Below are 18,294 nucleotides of genomic sequence, written 5' to 3'. Positions count from 1 at the left end.
AAAAGTACACTTTCCCCAACCCCACCCCAGATCTCCTCAACAGCCTGAGTGATTCTTATGCAGCACAGCCTGGGGGTAACATCATCCTGCAGAGCCTGAGAGGCCAGGGGTGGTCACGGGTTTGGCATTATCTGGGAGTTGAACTAAAAAATGTGGTCCTAGGTTCCTCCCTTGAGAAAGTTTTGTGACCTCTGAAAACCCTTCTACTTGGGTATTAGAAAATTATTTGTCTTTGTTTTCCATAATCTTTAAAATGTGTATAAAACAATATATTTGCTTTAAAAGTGCACATAGATTTAAATTTAAATATCGGGGCATCTGGGTGGCTCAGTCAGTTCAGTGTCTACCTTCGGCTCAGGTCATGATCTCAGGGTCCTGGAATCGAGCCCCACATCGGGCTCCCTGCTCAGTGGGGAGTCTGCTTCTCCCTCTGCCCCCTGCCCCCACTCATGCTTTTTCTCCCTGTCAAATACATAAATGAATAAATGAATAAACGAATAAACAAACAAACAAACAAACTTAAAAAACCCCAAAACAGTCTATTAGTATTTCTCTTAAATCTTGTTTTCTTTTTTCCTGTCTGAAAAAATACTGCTTTCTAATTATGAAAGCAGAACATTTGTTTAGAGTACCTGAAATGTGCAGAGAAGTGCAGTAATAATTCCCCCATGAGACCTGCTAATATTTTGTCTGATTTGTCTTTTTATTTCTCAGACATGTGAATATTTATAATAAAATTGGAATTATAGAGTATAGTTTCAGTGCCTGCTTTTTTCTGTTAATATTTATCTTTGAATATGCATGTATAGTGTTACATATTTCTTTGAAAACATTTGTTGCATAACTTCACAATCAAGTACCACACTTAGTTTATTTAATAATTCTTGTGGTTTTGAACCAATTTTTGATTGTTTGCATATTTATAAAGAACAGCAATTGGGTTGCAGGTAGGGGAGGGATGAAGATGAGGAGGGGAAAGGAATCCTCTTTTATGAAACTGGATTGTACAAATATTTAGTGAACCTTTGTGTGTCAGGCCCTGTGGTAGGCTCTGAGATGTAGATGTGAATCCTTTCACATTGGGGATCAGATACAATGACTGAGGGCCTGAATTAAGTCATAGTGGAGATGGGGATACAGCAGACAGGAAGGATTCCCAGAGATGTTTAAGTGGGAAAGTTGATTTCTGTAGGGTTGGGGCCATGCGAGTGAGAGGGAGATATTTTAAGATTATTCCCACATTGCCCCTTTACATAACTGGGGTGGACAGTGGTGTCATTTATTAGTATAGGGACCATACAAAGGTGGAGCAAATTTGCCTAAACTTCTGTCCTGGGTGTAGTGAACTTGAGGTGCCTGTGGGCCACTGGACAGCAGTGTCTTTTAGGCAGATAGATGAGGCTAAGAAAAGTCTGGACTACAGAAATGGGTCCGTGGATCATTGGCACTTAGATTGTGGCATCAGCTGCAGAACCTGACCTGGTGGAGCTCCCTTGGGAATACCTACAGTTGAGAAGAGGGCCAGGGGTATAACCCTGGAGAGTATCAGTGGTCAGTGGTGAGAGGGATGCAGAGAAGCATGGGAAAGACAGAATCGGAATTGGAAAGAGGGTAACATTGTGGTTGCTGAAAGAAGGGAATAAAATTGTCATATGCTGCTTGGTAGGTCCAGGAGAAGAACCATGGCAAGTGTCTGTTGGATTTGGCTATTAGGTCATTGTTGAGGAGTTTCAAGGGAATGGCGGGGACAGAGGGGGGAGTGGCTGGGGAGTAGGGGTCAGGAGGTGGTGTATGGAAGGGTAGTGGTGGGCAGATGTGCTGTGGAAGGAGGGTTTTGTTTTGCTAGAGTCCTGAACAGGTTTATGTGTGCTCTTTTCAACCCAGTTGAAAGAGATTGAAGCTGCTAGAAGGGTGGTTGATGCTAAAGCAGAGGACCTGCGCAGAGTGATGGGATTGGGGCCTAGGTGGAGGGATTGCACACTTGGGTAGGTGGAAGATGCTTACCCTGAGGGAGCACAGGGTGGGCGGGAGGAATTGTGGCCAGAGTTGTTAGCAGTAGCTCACTTTGCTCAAGACACTGAGAATGAGGCAGGTTGCATGCAAGATGGGCTTGACGGCAGTGTCTTGTGAGGGGTAGAAGGGGGAGGGGCCAAGGCCCGGAGCTCTCTATTTCCATGGTTAGAGGTCTGGATCTGTAGAGGTACTGATTAACATCGTGCCCTGAGTCCATCAAGACTTTGGATCCCAGGTAACGGAGAAGGAGAAGGGGAGTTTCTTCACCGTGTACTTCCTCAGGGAAGTCTTCCCTGGTGTCCTAAGTTAAATTTATTACTAGTTCTCTACTTCTGTGCTTTCCTTCTAGTGCTCCTAGAGTTGTATTTCTGCGTTTGATTGTTAGCAGTGTTATTGTAATCATAAAAGTTTCCTCAGCAAACTGAAAGCTCTGAGGACAAATACATCTGAATTTGCTTACCAATGTGCAGTGTCTGGGACCTAGTAGGTGCTCAGTAAATGTTTGTTGAGTTTAAGAATCAAATATAGTAGTTCTCAACCTTTTTAATCCGCCTCAGCATGCCTGTGGATGTGACCTGCTTTCATCTGAACCATTATTGACTGCTCTGCTTCTTTCCTGAAGGAGGGGAGGTCAGGTGGCGTGGAATAGTGAGTAATAAACCACAGGCCCTGGTGTGAGAATGTATGGGCTTTTAGCCCAGCCCCATGTCTCAGCAGCCACAGGACTATAGCATCCTCACCTGTGGAGTGGCTGGTGATTGTGCCAACTACATGGGGTTGTTTTGAAGCTTGCCTGAAAGAGTTCACATATGACATATAAGAATCAATTTTCACTACTAGTGATTGGGAAAAAAAAAGTCCTAGGTGATTTTGATAATCTTTCTTTGAGACTCCTGGCTTGATGATAAAGGATTTGCAGGGCAGGTACCTGTTAGCATCTTAAGTGTGTTTGTTTCTTGTCATTTATTGAATATTGAGCTTCAGAGAAACTGAGTAGAGAAATCCCTGAACCATAGGGTCTTTCTGGCCCACTAATGCGGTGGCACCTGTAAACAAAGCCATTATGGGTCCTCAGTCAGTATTGCTAAGAAGTAGATATTTTGCTAGCGGTCCTGTCTGTGGGGTGAGGAATTGGTGAATGCTGTCTGCTTCACATGTGCCACAATAAACATGATTCTTTGTTTCCCTCACAGAGGAGGTGGCCAAGTTGGAGAAGCACTTGATGCTTCTCCGACAGGAGTATGTCAAGCTGCAGAAGAAACTGGCAGAGACGGAGAAGAGATGCACTCTCTTGGCTGCGCAGGCAAACAAGGAGAACAGCAATGAGTCCTTCATCAGCCGCCTGCTGACCATCGTGGCTGACCTGTATGAGCAGGAGCAGTATAGGTGAGCCTGTGGACGCAGGACTCTTTGGATGGATTCCCTTTGGATGTCACTCCTCTCTTACTGACTCCCTTCCAAGTTAATTTTTCTCTAACCAGGATACTAGCAAACCTTTAGTAAACCTGGAATATAACCCCTTTGGGGCAAGATTTAGTTTCTTTTATTTCCTGTTTATTTTCAGCACAGAGTTTGGGAGTTGTGGTGATAGCATTAGTGATGTAGACTGGAATTAGCTTACATGTCCAGGGATTCAGAGGGAAAGGTTACTTTCTCTTGGGATAATAAAGGAAAGAGTCTTGGAATGAGTGGGGAGGGTAGCAGGGTGATTGGGGAGGATCTGCAGTCACACAGCCTGTGGTAGAGGCTCAACGGGCACTTATGGCTGTGTGACCTGAAGTTGTGTGACATGCTACAGACTCCTAATCTATAAAATGAGGATGCTGCTGCTTACCATTATGTTGTGAGGATTAAGTTAATAAGTACATGTTTGAATCACTTAGATCAGTGTCTGGCACATAGTAGCTGTTGTTACTAAGTGAGTTTTGAGGTAAATGTTTTAGATGGGGCAGGGTTCAGGTCTTTATCTAAAGACCACGAGGTTCTAGTAGGGGAGCCTGAGGTTAGGCTGAGACATAGCATCATGCAGAGGATTCAGAGGACAGGAGGGGCTGTCATGGGGTATGTGTCCATGTGGGGGGCACTGGAAGAGGTGGGCAAGGTAGGGTGGTTTGCATTGGGAGACCAAGATGGGAAATTTGGACTTGATCCTCTAGGCATTGTGGGACAGCACTTTGACTTGTCGGACTGTCATCGTCAAAGTGGTGTTACAGGAAGACGAACCTAGTATCATCGTGTAGGTAGCACCGTGCAGAGGATAGGGTGGAGGAGTGGCTGGAATGTTGTGCATAGTCTAGACCAGAGATGAAGAAGGGTCAAATCAGGATGATGGCAGTGGCTGTGGAGAAGACATGGGTGTGAATGTACATACGAGGGAGAGTTCGGCTACTGAGGAGATGGACGATCAGACTAGCTAAGACTTAGTAAAATTCTACAATAAATCAGGACATTTAAAATAGATAACGTCCAGAACTGCCATCTTCCAACTTAATCATTTGTAAAAGAAAGAAAAATTTAATACCAAAAACATAGGAAGTATATACTCTGAGTAAGGATAGCCTTTAAAAATGAACAGATATAGCTACTTGTAAAATATAGTTCATTGTCTCTTTTTTTTTCTTCTTTTTTCCATGGACAAGTGAAAACTGTTTCCCCCGGTGTGGGGAAGCCTGACCCTGCACTGTTGTGGGCGCCTTGCTTGTACTCCAAGGATCTTCTCCCTTAGAACTCCCATTGTTGGAATATAAAAAATAGTGAAAGGGAATAAAGGGGAAAGGAGAGAAAATGAGTGGGAAATATCAGAGAAGGTTACAGAACATGAGAGACTCCTAACTCTGGGAAACGAACAAGGGGTGGTCGAAAGGGAGGTGGGCGGGGGGTGGGGGTAACTGGGCGATGGGCACTGAGGGGGGCATTTGATGGGATGAGCACTGGGTGATATGCTATATGTTGGGAAATTAAACTCCAATTAAAAAAAAAAAGAACTCCCATTGTTTACTTTCTGTTACTTCTCCGCCTTGTGCATCCATTATACTGCGGCCCCTGTGGGAGGCCACGGACTGGGCCCGCTCACTGTAGTGTGGTCCCATAGCTTCAGCATGCACCTGCTGAGCTGCTTAAGCTTAAGCCTGTCCCCTCACCCAATGCAGGTTGGAGATCCCATGGTGAATGGGGCCTTCAGAGGTGACTGGGGCTTTGTAGATGGAGTACCTGAAGCTGGAAAGCAGATGGTTTCTAAAGCAGATGGTCTTTTACTAGAATAAGAAAAAAAAAATCCACAAACCTTTGTCCCATAATATGCATGTTGTTGAAGACTTTATTTATTTTATTTATTTATTTATTTATTTTTAAGATTTTATTTATTTATTCTTGATAGAGAGAGGGGCAGAGACACAGGCAGAGGGAGAAGCAGGCTCCCTGCAAGGAGCCCAATGCAGGACTTGATCCCGGGACTCCAGGATCACGCCCTGGGTCAAAGGCAGGCGCCAAACCGCTGAGCCACCAGGGATCCCTGTTGAAGACTTTAAACAGTATTTATAGGGCAGCCCTGGTGGCGCAGTGGTTTAGCACCACCTTCAGCCCGGGGTGTGATCCTGGAGACCCGAGATCGAGTCCCACATCAGGCCCCCCTGCGTGGAGCCTGCTTCTCCCTCTGCCTGTGTCTCTGCCTCTCTCTCTCTCTCTGTCTCTATGAATAAATAAATAAAAAAATCTTTAAAAAACCCCCACTATTTATATGTGCATCTCGTTAACTGGAGTAATTAAAGAATAGGTATTCAAAGGGTTTTAAGTTGAGAAATGTGGAAAAAATTGGTCCCTTTATTTTTACTTAAGTTCAGAAGAAGGTTTTTGTTCCTTATGATAGTTAAAAGTGACGGTAATACATCATTCTTCCAGTAATCAAGCTTACAGTTTTCCTGTTAAAGTGTTTGAGAAACTACCAAGAAGAAGGTCTTACTTAGGCTTCCTCTCCAGTAACAATATCCTAGTATCTGTATTTTACAAGGAAATGCTCTTTGACTGGAGTGAAAATTAAAAAAAAGAAATTATTTATTTGAGAGAGAGAGAGGAGAGAGGGAGAGAGAGAGAGAGAGAGAGAGAGAGAAAACCAGCAGGGGGGAGGTGCAGAGGGAGAGGGAGAGCCGACTCCCCACTGAGCAGGGAGCCCAATACGGGACTCGATCCCAGGACTCTGAGATCATGACCTGAGCTGAAGGCAGATGCTCAACTGACTGAGCCACCCAAGTGTCCCTAGAATGAAAATTTTTAAAAATTATTAGCCTCCTATTTGTTTCTGCTTAGTGTTCTCAGAAACTTACCCAGTCTTCCTTTTTTTTTTTTTTAAAGATTTTATTTATTCATGAGAGACCCAGAGAGAGAGGGGGCGGTGGGCAGAGACACAGGCAGAGGAAGAAGCAGGCTCCATGCAGGGAGCCCGACGTGGGACTCGATCCCAGGTCTTCAGGATCACGCCCTGGGCCGAAGGCGGCACTAAAACACTGAGCCACCCAGGCTGCCCTAGTCTTCCATTTTTGAATTGCATTTATAGAAATTGTTATTGTTAGAAAATATTAGCAAAGTCCTTGTCTGTATTTCCCTTTGGTATGTTAGACTACAAAAGAGAAAACAATTTGGCCTGACAGTCATGAATATACAGAAATATTCATTTTTATGATTTTGTGGCTAGAAGTCAGTCAGTGGCTGAAATTGGAAACGAGTGTTCATTTAAATTATCAGAATTTATTTATTTATTTTTTAAATTATCAGAATTTAATACTTTATACATAAATACAGTTTAAAAATTTGTGCTTTATAAACAGCTTGTTTTCATGAATTTTAGAAATTTTGTCAATGGATATGATTTGTTCTATTATTCTATCTAATAAAATATCAATTATTTCTTTTTATTTGTTGATTAATAATATTTTACTATGTTAACAGTAATTAGTTGGTAATAATTTGAAATACTGAGTATCCTGTTGCTCTTCTGATCAACTGTGATTAGTTGCAGCCTGGTCTTCATTGCAGCTGGAATTGCTGACATGCTTACATCATCATATAGTACATTCTGGATGGTGTGTTTGTGGGATAAACTGCATCTGTATCAAGCATTATATAGAAACAGTGTTCTGCTCGGGTCTCTTAAGTGGATGAGTTAATTCATCAATAGGTTTTTTTTTCCTTTTATTGTAGTGACTTTTGTGTATTTAGTTTGTAAAGGTTTCCACCCTAACATGTTTTGAAGGGGAGTATGAAAATAAAAGAACATGTAAATACACAGAATGATTATAATTAATGACTTTGGATTGCTGCCAACAAAGCCATCTGGCACATGCTTGTGTCAGCCCAGTGGGTCATCCTTAAGTTTTTGTTAAATGTCCAGACGCTTTCCTCCCTCAGCATTTGACATTTCAGAGTCAAACATAAATAACTATTTGGAAAGCTTTTTTCACATAATGGTTTGTCATAAATATGGAAATTTTTTTTTTTTTTTAAAGATTTTTATTTACTTGAGGGAGAGAGAGAAAGTGAGAGAACACAAGTCGGGGGAAAAGCAGACTCCTCACTGAGTGGAGAACCTGACACAAGACTCAATCCCAGGACCCTGAGATCAGGACCTGAGCCAAAGGCAGATTGCCTAACCAACTGAGCCACCCAGGTGCCCCTAAAACATGTTTGAAAAAAAGATTTCTCCTACTCCATTTCCTTATAAATGGTTGAGTAAAATATGTCCAATAATAGGTCTTAATGTTTCTTTTGAGATCAGGAATCTGGATATTGGGTTTCATGTTCTTGCCAGCTTTGTCAAAGCCAATTTTTAGTTTTTCCGCATACCCTTGTTTAAGCGCCAGGACAGTACAGAGCTAGTGTCCTGCTGTTTACCCTTCCTGTTTTTCTCTCCCTGATGATTTATCCTGATTTATTCTGCATGAAACCTCATCTTGATTTTATATGAATATTAATCCTATTTAACTAGTAGATTCACCACCTTAAGAATCCCACTAAGGGAAAAGCAGAACATCCTATGTGAACTGAAGCTTGAATGTAGAAATACAAACATGTCTAGCAATGTATATTATACACATGGCCCAGTACAGTTCAATGCTAGCACAGAGAGAGAGGTTTGCTGTGATTTTTTTTCTTTTGCAGATATATGTTGATCAACCCCTCTATTTATCATTTGTGAATCCTAGCCATACCTAATTATGACATTTTTCTTTATCAGCGACCTGAAGATAAAGGTTGGAGGCCAGCACATCCACGCACACAAGTTTGTCCTGGCAGCCCGCAGTGATAGCTGGAGTCTGGCTGCTTTGTCTTCCACCGAGGAGCTGGACCTTTCAGGTGAGCCTCTGACCTGGTGAGGGTTCAGAACTGCTAGCGCAAGAACTCTTGGCAGAAAGTTCTGTGTGTCATTTTGAAATATTAGTGGTTTAATGAAAGTAGAAAACGTATCAGTCAATGGTGACCATAAACTAGTTAAATAATTAGTGAATCGGTGGGTTGAACTCAAACACTTGTTTGATATCTGACTAATAAATTGTAAATATTTGGATATATTCAATATTCTTAAAATTTATAAATTTAAAGTATATGTCCAGAAACTCTTTTCATATAATATTACAAATATGGGAGCAAGGATAGAAAAACGTTTTTCTTCACCTAAAAAGTCTGGTGTTCATTTGTTTAAAATTTAATCATAGTTGCCCAAGTACTATTCCTGATTTACAGGAACTGAACTCAGAAGTAAGAGTTACTCTAGAGACGAGGAGTTGTCTTTCTTTAGCGTTAAAGGATGACCATTAGGCTTCAGAATTTGAGCGGGTGCATTGAGCTGTTTAATGTATGACTTAAACTTGTTTTATGCCACATTATGTTGTATAGAATTTGGGTGAATGCGGTAGTAAGTAGACTTCTAAAATTCATTTTCAAAAGTTTACTTTAGAATTGCATTATCATTTATTACCTACTTTTTTAAAAAAGCAAATTTAAAATTTAATTCTCTTATTAATAGTCATGACAATTAGAACATATGGTAAGGAGATACTCAGGTAATAGGTTAATAAGTTACTTGGCAGAAGTGATTGGCTGTGTGAAAATGCTGCTGAATTAGATCTTTCTTCAAAAGGTTTGCCAGTTCGGAAGGTACTATTTTCTATGTGCAGTGCTGGGAACACTGAAATGATTACAACAAAGTCCTCGCCGTACAGAAATGAGGTAATAACAGATCATTTCAGGCCAGGGTTCTGCATACAGTATTATAATTGTTTTATGTCTAAGGCACAGAAGATCAGCATGGGCTGATCTGAGCAGTGTTCCAAGGTTAAGTGGGCGTTTATATTAAGAGTTTAGGGGAGCAGATGGCTAATGCATCTTTACTGGAGTGAACTCTTGTTTCTTTAGGATCATTTCTGGGGTTTAGCCTGAGACCCGTAATTCAGAATTGCAAATACAATATCTATGCATGGATACACATATGTGTCTATACATAGGCGCCTATACCTGTGACTACACATCTGTTTGGGAGACAGTCTTTGCTGCTGTACGACGAAAATCTCTGAGCAGAGCTTTCCCTGAGGCCATATGTCTTTGACTCCCTATGTAACAGAACTGTGGATAACGTTTATTTATTTATTTTTAAAGATTTTATTTATTTATTCATGAGAGACACAGAGAGAGAGAAGGCAGAGACATAGGCAAAAGGAGAAGCAGGCTCCTCGTACGGAGCTGCTGCATGTGGAACTCAATCCCAGGACTCCAGGATCATACCCTGGGCTGAAGGTGGTCCTAAACCTCTGAGCCACCCAGGCATCCCTGTGGATAACTTTTAAAGCCCATTAGATCATGAGGTATTCTTCACAAGATGCATGATAGGATCTTAATTTAACTACATGACCAGGTAGTTTACAAAGACTAGAGTAGATTATGTTGAATGCAATCAAAATGAATAAGAGTGGAGAACAAACCAAACTTTGTAAGGATACAGAAAATTGCATTAAAATGTAAAAAGCCTAATTCAAACATTACCATTTTGCTTTTACTTTTTTAGTACATCCTAACACTGAAGAGTAGCTTTAAGTCAGTGACTGAGCGCAAGACTGCATCACTGTGAATCCGGAGATTAAAAAATGTTAAGTGTGGGAAAGTGTAGTGTTCATGCCTTTAAATGTCCTTGGGCTCCTTCGTGTTGTAAATACTAAGCCTGGTTTGATCCCTGTGGGATCACAGGAGGGAGCCACAGCAGAGCAAGGTTTTGTGTCTTGGGTAGATTAGACACCTCCTTGTTAGCTGACAGCCCAGCCTGTGGTGGTTCTTTTTTTCATACAGTTTATCCATGAAATTTGTCCTGGGGTGAGTTCGAAGGAGGTGGTGCTAGAGGTGGGCCTGTTAGCCTTTATTCCCTTGTGTGTTCAGTCGCAGCCCTGCTGCATTGCCTGGGGGTTGTGGGTGCCATCGCCCAGTTTGGGTTGTAGCAGCTGGGAGTGCCTCCCAATCCTGTAGGTTATGTGATACCTGGAAGCACTGACCCTGCAGGGCTGGCCAGCAGTTTGAGGGAGATTGAGAATAAGCTCTTGTAAACAAGTGTATAAATAGTACAGCAGCTATGTTTTAAGTGGTTGAACTTTTCCACACTAATGGAGTTGATAAAATCATTTCACGAATTTATTGGTGTTTTGTTTCTTCAGAATTATTCCCTCCATATCACAGATGATGGACACCTCAAGGCACTAGGACACAGAGCAGTGAACAGAATTAAATTCCTGTTTGCATGGAACTTACATTCTTAGACTGACTCTCTGAGTTCCACATTTTCTTTTGAAGTTTTTGTGTAATTGGTATTTCTTAAAACTCAAAATAAGTACAACTTTGTGTTAGTCATTGTAAGGGTTTTAGCATGTGTTGGTGAGGATACAGTAAGGCATTGAATGCCAAGTATTTAAAACGTGTCCGAATATATGAGAGTTTTCTTAACCCATACGTTGTTCCAAAGAGTACATACACTGTAGTGTCTGGTATGATGCATTGACAAAAGTGCAGTTATTTCTGTAGGATTTGCAGTAAGCACATAACCTCAGTCTAATTGTGAGAAAGTATCAGACAAACCCAAATTGAGGAACATTTCACAAAGTAACAGGCCAGTGTCACTGAAGTCTGTCAGGGTCATGAAAGACAAGGTACCAATATTACAGACAGGAGAACAGGGAGACAGTGAAATGCAGTATGGTTTCTGTACCATAACAAGGAAAAATTGACAAGATTTGTAAAGGTCCATAATTAGGTAACAGTTCTGTGTCAGTCCTAATTACCTAGTTTTGATTATTGTCCTGTGATTAGTTAGATGTTAATATAAGGGGAAGATGGGTAAGGGGTATCTGGGAACTCTGTAACTTTTCTGTAAGTCTGAAATTATTTCAAAACACAAAGATAAAGAGATAGAAATTTGCTTTTTATTTCTTTATTGTTTGAATTATAAAGATACATTTGTTAAGATACTGAGTGATCAACTGGGAGGAGAAAGAATTTAACTACTAGCTCAACAGAGTATTTCCAGACTGGAAGGAGAGCTTCTCTGTGAAGTAAAACTGCTTGCTTCAGGCAAAACGACTTGTTTATAGTATCCCTATAACACTTTAGCAAGAACGGCTCCCAGCATTAGACTACTTGCTTTGAAGATAGAGTTTCTGGTGTGCTTTCTCCAGCAAAGGTCTGATGCTTTCCTGGCATAACTGTTTGTGGTGAGTCCTTCAGCTTTCCTGGAATGTGTCCTGCGTTCTGTCAAGCCTGTCCAAATACCGGAGAGCATCCTTCTCCCTCCTGTTGAGTCTGCTAGGGCAAGCTGTGCCCTGAAGCACCCCCTAGAGGCTGCCCTGTACAGTGGAGAGCACCCCAGAGAAGCAGGAGGAGCACTTTGCTGCAGCTCACAACCCCTCCCCCCCAACCCCGGCATCCGCAAGGTGTTTTTGTTTTTAAGAGAAACACAGCAATACTTGAATACTTGATGTCTGTTGGATACCGTGTGAACTGCTAGCTGAACGTGGTTCAGTTAGGGTTAGATCATGCTGTGTTCCTTTGGATGATATCCATGGTAGACTTAAAGTATGTCCATAAATAATTTGATCCTCCTCCCTTCAGAGGTGGGACCCTAAACCCCTTCCTTCAGTACAGGCCGACTGAGCTCTACCCGAGAGATGGGGGTGGAAGTGATGGCAGGTTCCTTTTGAGGCAGTCGTGGAAGGCACTGTGATTTCCTCGTTGGTCTGTCTTTTGGACTACTCTGGAGAGCTAGCTGCTCTGTGCTGAGGATGTCACACAGCCTTGTGGGCTCCTGCTGAATGCTCATGCCCCTTGCCTGACATTCTCTGGCAGACTCTGTATCATCGGTGGTGAAACTCCCTTACTCCATCCTGGTGTTGCTGTTGTGTTTTTCTAATTATTGTTTATGTTAACTTTGTGTTATTGTGTAAAATAGTCTTACAGCAGCACCCGGGTGGCTCAGTCGGCTAGGCATCTGCCTTCAGCTCAGATCATGATCCCAGGGTCCTGGGATCGAGTCCCACATCGGGCTCCCTGCTCAGCAAGGACTCGGCTTCTCCCTCTGCTGCTCCCCCTACTTCTGCTCTCTCTCTCAACTCTCTCTGTCAAATAAGTAAATAAAATCTTTAAAAAAGATAAAATAGTCTTTTAATACTAGTAGTAACAGTCATGTTCACATGGTTATTACTGCGTCCTGGTAGAGCTCTGTGTATACTTCACCTGTATTCACTTACTCATCTTTAGAATGGTGTTTTGAGATGAGTATTGTTTGCTTCTATTTCATAGATGAGGGAACTGTGAGGGATGGTAATATTGAACGACTCACCCCAGTCAGCAGTAGGAAGTATGCAAGCTGGAGTTTGAACCCAGCCAGTTTGGCTACAGAATCCTCGCCATTAACCACAGTGTTGTGCTGCCTCTCACCTTTGATTTCTTCGCTTCCAACTTCATTGAGATGTAAAGAAAGTGTAATAAATTGCCCTTATTGAAAGTGTATAGTCTGCTCACTTGACATAATTGTGAAACCATCCACAGAATGACAAACACTTTCACCTCCCTAAAATTTCCTCCCATGTCTTTGTAATCCATCTCTCTTCCATCCACATCCCCAGGCATCCACTGATTGGCTTTCATTATTGTTAGATTAACTTGCATATTCTAAACTTTTGTAAAAACAGAATCCTGGAGTTTATAATATCTTTCTCCCAGCTTCATTCACTCAGCATACAAACTGAGATTTGTCCAAAATCTCTGTATGCTGTGGTTTCAGTTGTTCATTCCTTGTCACCCCTGAGTAGTATTCCATGTGTGCATGTACCGTGCTGTGTGTTCTTTTGGTGACCTGCTGGTGGACGTTTGGATGGTACAAATAAAATTTGTGTGCTCGATCGTGTCTGTGTTTCTCTTGGGTAAATACTTAGGGTGACTCAGTTTACTGTTAGGGAACTACCACCCGTTTCTGAAATGGATGCAGCAGTCACACCCCATCCGCAGTGTGTGTCAGAGCCCCCTGGCTTCCAGATCCTTACTGACACCGTGGGCAGGTTCACCATACGAAGGGATATGGAGTGCACGGTGGTTTCATTTCCCATTTCTCTGAGGACCAGTAATGTTGAGAGTACCTCGTGTGTTACTGACCATTTGTGTGTCTTCTTTGGGGAAGTGTTATTTATTTTTTAAAATTTTATTTATTCAAGATAGACATAGAGAGAGATAGAGACAGGCAGAGGGAGAAGCAGGCTCCATGCAGGGAGCCCGACGTGGGACTCAATCCTGGGACTCCAGGATCACACCCCGGGCCAAAGGCAGGCGCTAAACCGCTGAGCCACCCAGGGATCCCCTCTTTTGCCCTTTTAAAAATTGGGTTTCAAGTTTTGAATTGTAAGCATTCTGTATATAATCTGGATACAAGTTATTTGTCTGAAAGCAAGCATTCCTGCCTTGTTCCTGATCTCAGAGGGAAGGAGTGTGATCTTTAAACACTACATATAACTGTTGATTGTAGGGTTTTTGTAGATGTGCCCTTTGTCAATTTGAGGATTCTTAGTGTTTGAGATATTTAGGACGTGGTTTTGAATTTTGTCAAACCCTTTATTTTTCTATCTACTGAAATGACTCTATAGTGTTTCCCATTTATGCTGTTAATATAGAGGATTACATTGATTTTTTTTTTTTTTCAGTGTTAAAACTAGCTTTGCATTCCTGGTCTAAATGCCATGTGGTCACTATGTGTTATCTAAGTTGTAGACTTTGCAGTTTTCTCTTATTATTCTCTAATGACTTTTTTCATTGCCAGTGTTGGTGTTTTATGTTCTCTCCCTTTTATAACTTGATCAATCTACTTAGAAGTTTGTTGATTTTATTGATCTTTTCAAAGAATCAACTTTGCCTTTGTTAATTTTCTCTATTGTCTAGTTCCTGTTTTAATAATTTCTGCCTTTTTCTTCCTTCTACATTCTCTAGATATACTTTACTCTTTTTTCCCCTAGTTTCTTAAAGTGGAACCTTAGGTTATTTATTTTTGATCTTCTGTTCTAATACAAGGATTTAAACTTCCCATTTCCTTCTAAGCACCACTGTAGCTGCATCTTGTAGATTCTGATATGTTGTCTTTTGGTTCAAGGAATGTTCTAATTTTCTTTGTCATTTCTTTAACCCATGAATTATTTGGAAGTATGTTGCTTAGTTTCCAGATACTTGGAGTTTTCCTAAATATTTTAGCATGACTAATTTCTTTCCTTCTTTCCTTTTTTTTTTTTTTTTTTTGGATGGAGAGTGCAGGCATGCACAGAATGGAGGGTGGGAGGGACAGAGGGAGAGAGGGAAGGAGAGAGAGAGCATCTAAAACAAGATGCCACCCAGCGCAGAGCCTGACACAGGTCTCCATCTCTCCGCCCTGAGATCATGACCTGAGCCAAAACCCAGAGTCTAACACCTAACCAGCAGAGCCACCCAGGGGCCCAGGAGTAATTTCTAATTTTTTTTTAAGATTTTATTTATTTATTCATGAGAAACACAGAGAGAGAAGCAGAGACACAGGCAGAGGGAGAAGCAGGCTCCCTATGGGGAGCCCAATGTGGGACTCAATCCTGGGACCCTGGGATCATGCCCTGAGCCGAAGGCAGACATTCAACCACTGAACCCCCCAGGTGTCCCTGATTTGTAATTTAATTCTGTTATTGTCAAGTAACATACTTTATATGGTTTTGATCCTTTTAAATTTATTGAGGTTTGTTCTGTGGCTCAGCATATGGTCTATCTTGGCGAACGTAAGCGCCCATGAGAAGAAAGTGTGTTCTACGATTTTTGGAGATAGTCCTTTTTAGGTGTTTGATACTATTGTTCAGACTTTTTGTATAGTTTCTTTTTCTTTTCTGTCCAGTTCTGTTAGTGCCTTGAAGATGGGTGTGAACGTTGCCTCTGGTTTCAGGATTGTCAATATCTCCCTTCTTCTGTTCATGTTTGCTTCATATATTTTGGGCCTTGTCATTATGCACTTATATGTTTATTATGACTTCCTGATGAAGTGTGGCTTTTATCATTTTGAAATGATAATATTTCTGGTAATATTCTGTGTCTTGAAGCCTGTGTCTGACATGAGGTAGTTACTCTGGTCTCCTTAATATTTGCAGGGTATATATATTTTTTGTATTTGTTTACATTTATCTTACCTGTATTTTTTTAAACATGTCCCTTGTTGGCAGCACATAATGAGGTCCTGCAGTTCTATCTCTTCTTTTTAGGTGGAGTGCTTAGACCACCAGTATTTAATGTGATTATTTTTACGATGAAGCCTATCATCTTATTTGTTTGTCCCAGCTTTTTTCTGGAGTTCTCATTTTCTTGCCTTCTTTTGGATAATTTGGATATTTAGCATTCCATTTAGAATTTTTAAAAAGATTTATTTATTTTTAGGGGCACCTGGGTGGCTCAATTGGTTGAGCAAATGCCTTCGGTTCAGGTCATAATCTCAGGGTCCTGGAACTGAGCTCTGTGTCAGGCTCCCTGCTCGGTGAGGAGTCTGCTTCTCTGTCTCCCTCTGCCACTCCCCTTGCTTATGCTCTCTCTCCCTGTCAAATAAATAAAGTCTTTTTAAAAAAGATTTATTTATTTTTAGAGTGAGAGATTGAATGTGCACAGGGGAAAGGGGCAGGGGGAGAAGGAGAGGGAGTCTCTAGCAGACTCCATGCTGAACTCAGACTTCCACGTGGGAATTGATCTCTCTACCCTGAGATCACAACCCGAGCCAAAATCAAGAATTAATGGCCTAACTGTGCCAATCGGGGACCTCCCCACACTTTTTTTTTTTTAGAGATTTCATTTATTTATTCATGAGAGACACACAAAAAAGAGAGAGAGAGAAAGAGAGAGAGGAGAACAGACACAGGCAGAGGGAGAAGCAGGCTCAGTGCAGGGAGCCTGACGCCTGATGTGGGACTGGATCTGGGGTCTCCAGGATCACACCCTGAGCTGAAGGCGGCGCTAAACCACTGAGCCACCTGGGCTGCCCCCTCCCCCCTTTTTAAGATTTATTTATTTTTAGAGAACATGAGAGAGCAAGTATTCCATTTAGATTTACTGACTTCTTGACTACTTCTGTTTATATTATTGCTTCGTGTTTGATTTATCTAGGGTAAAGTTCGTCCACTTCAGCATTGTTGATATTTTGGACTCTTTAATTCTTTGTTATGGGAGCTGTGCATTGCAGGGCGTTTACCCTTTAAATGCCAATAGCACTCCCCCAGTTTTGACAACCAGAAGTATTACTGGACATTGAGAGGTCCCTTGGGGGCAAAACTGGCCCTGGTTGAGAACTACTTTAGGGACTGCAATATATATATATGCCACTCACTTTTGATAGAGTAGTTATAGTCTATTTGTAGTCTGTGGTCTATTTGTACTACATCATGTAAAATGTAAAAACCTTTGCAACCATGTAGGCCTGTTCACACTTCTACCACAGACCTTTATGATATAGCTGTCACACATGTTCCAAGTACATACATTGAAAATCCCATTCTTCACAGTTGTACATACTTAAACTCAGCAGGATTAAGAAGTCATTTATATTTACTCAGATAATTCTTTTTCTTGTGTTGTCCCTTCATTTGTCAAGATCCATGTTTCCCTCTGGTATCATTTCTTTTCATCCTGAAGAACTTCCTTTTGTAGTTCTTACAGACAAAGTCTGTTAGTGAGATTCTTTTCCCTCATCTGAGGGTGTCTTTTTTTTTTCCTTGTGTCTAAAGGATATTTTCCCTGGATATAGACACTGAGTTGACAGCTCCCTTTTCTAAATGAACTTTAAAAATGTTGTTCCACTTTGTTCTGGCCTCTGTGGTTTCTTTATTTTTTTTTTTTAATTTTTATTTATTTATGATAGTCACACAGAGAGAGAGAGAGGCAGAGACACAGGCAGAAGGAGAGGCAGAGACACAGGCAGAGGGAGAGGCAGGCTCCATGCACCGGGAGCCTGACGTGGGATTTGATCCCGGGTCTCCAGGATCGCGCCCTGGGCCAAAGGCAGGCGCTAAACCGCTGCGCCACCCAGGGATCCCGCCTCTGTGGTTTCTGATGAGAAATCTGCAGTCATGGGAATCTTGCCTGTATGTAGTGGTCATTTTTCTCTAGTTGCTTTCGAGACTTTTATTTTTATTTAAAATTTTTTAATCATAGTAAAAGATACTTAAAATTTAAAATTTACAATTTTAAACATTTCTAAGTGTTTAGTAGTGTTAAGTATATTCACATTACTGTCAGCCTATCTCCAGAACTTTCTAATTTTGCAAAACTGAAACTCCATACCCATTAAATAACTCCACATTTCTCCCTGTGTCTAGTTCCTGACAACTACAATTCTACTTCCTGTTTCTATGAATTTGATAACTTTAATTACCTCATATAAGTGGAATCATACAGGATTTGCCTTTTTGTGTTTGGCTTATTTCACCTAACACAGCATCTTCAGGGTTCATTCGTGTTGTAACAAGTGTCAGAATGTCCTTTCCCCCCCCTTTTTTTTTTTTTAAGATTTGCTTATTAATTTGAGGATGGGGAGAGCTAGAGGGAGAGAAGGCATTTCTCAAGCAGACTGGGCCCTGTGCTCAGAGCCTGTGGGGCTTGATCCCAGGACCTGAGGTCATGACTGGAGTCAAAATCAAGAGTCAGATAGATGCTTAGCCAACTGTGCCACCCAGGTGCCCAGAATTTCCTTCTTTTTTAAGGCTGAGTAATATTCCACTGTCT

At 41.5% G+C, this 18,294-nt stretch overlaps 1 protein-coding gene across 6 annotated transcripts in view; it reads left to right on the top strand.

The window, feature by feature from the left end:
* The window catches only part of ANKFY1 (ankyrin repeat and FYVE domain containing 1), an 82,320-nt gene that overhangs the window by 12,415 nt on the left and 51,611 nt on the right, over positions 1 to 18,294 (top strand). For 4 of the 6 annotated variants that reach the window (XM_025461947.3, XM_049110058.1, XM_035716260.2 and 1 more), the window contains 2 exons: positions 3,207 to 3,399; positions 8,240 to 8,358. In XM_025461947.3, the coding sequence (XP_025317732.3) occupies positions 3,207 to 3,399; positions 8,240 to 8,358 (312 nt within the window). Of the gene's footprint in view, positions 1 to 2,420; positions 2,662 to 3,206; positions 3,400 to 8,239; positions 8,359 to 9,142; positions 9,232 to 18,294 lie in introns of those variants that run through there. The other 2 variants (XM_035716259.2, XM_035716264.2) reach the window with 2 other exon arrangements.

The sequence above is a fragment of the Canis lupus genome, chromosome 5, assembly GCF_003254725.2.
Source record: "Canis lupus dingo isolate Sandy chromosome 5, ASM325472v2, whole genome shotgun sequence".
In the NCBI taxonomy this organism is placed as follows: domain Eukaryota; kingdom Metazoa; phylum Chordata; class Mammalia; order Carnivora; family Canidae; genus Canis; species Canis lupus.
Note: the sequence above shows the minus strand (reverse complement) of the source record. Positions and strands in the feature narration are given on the sequence as shown.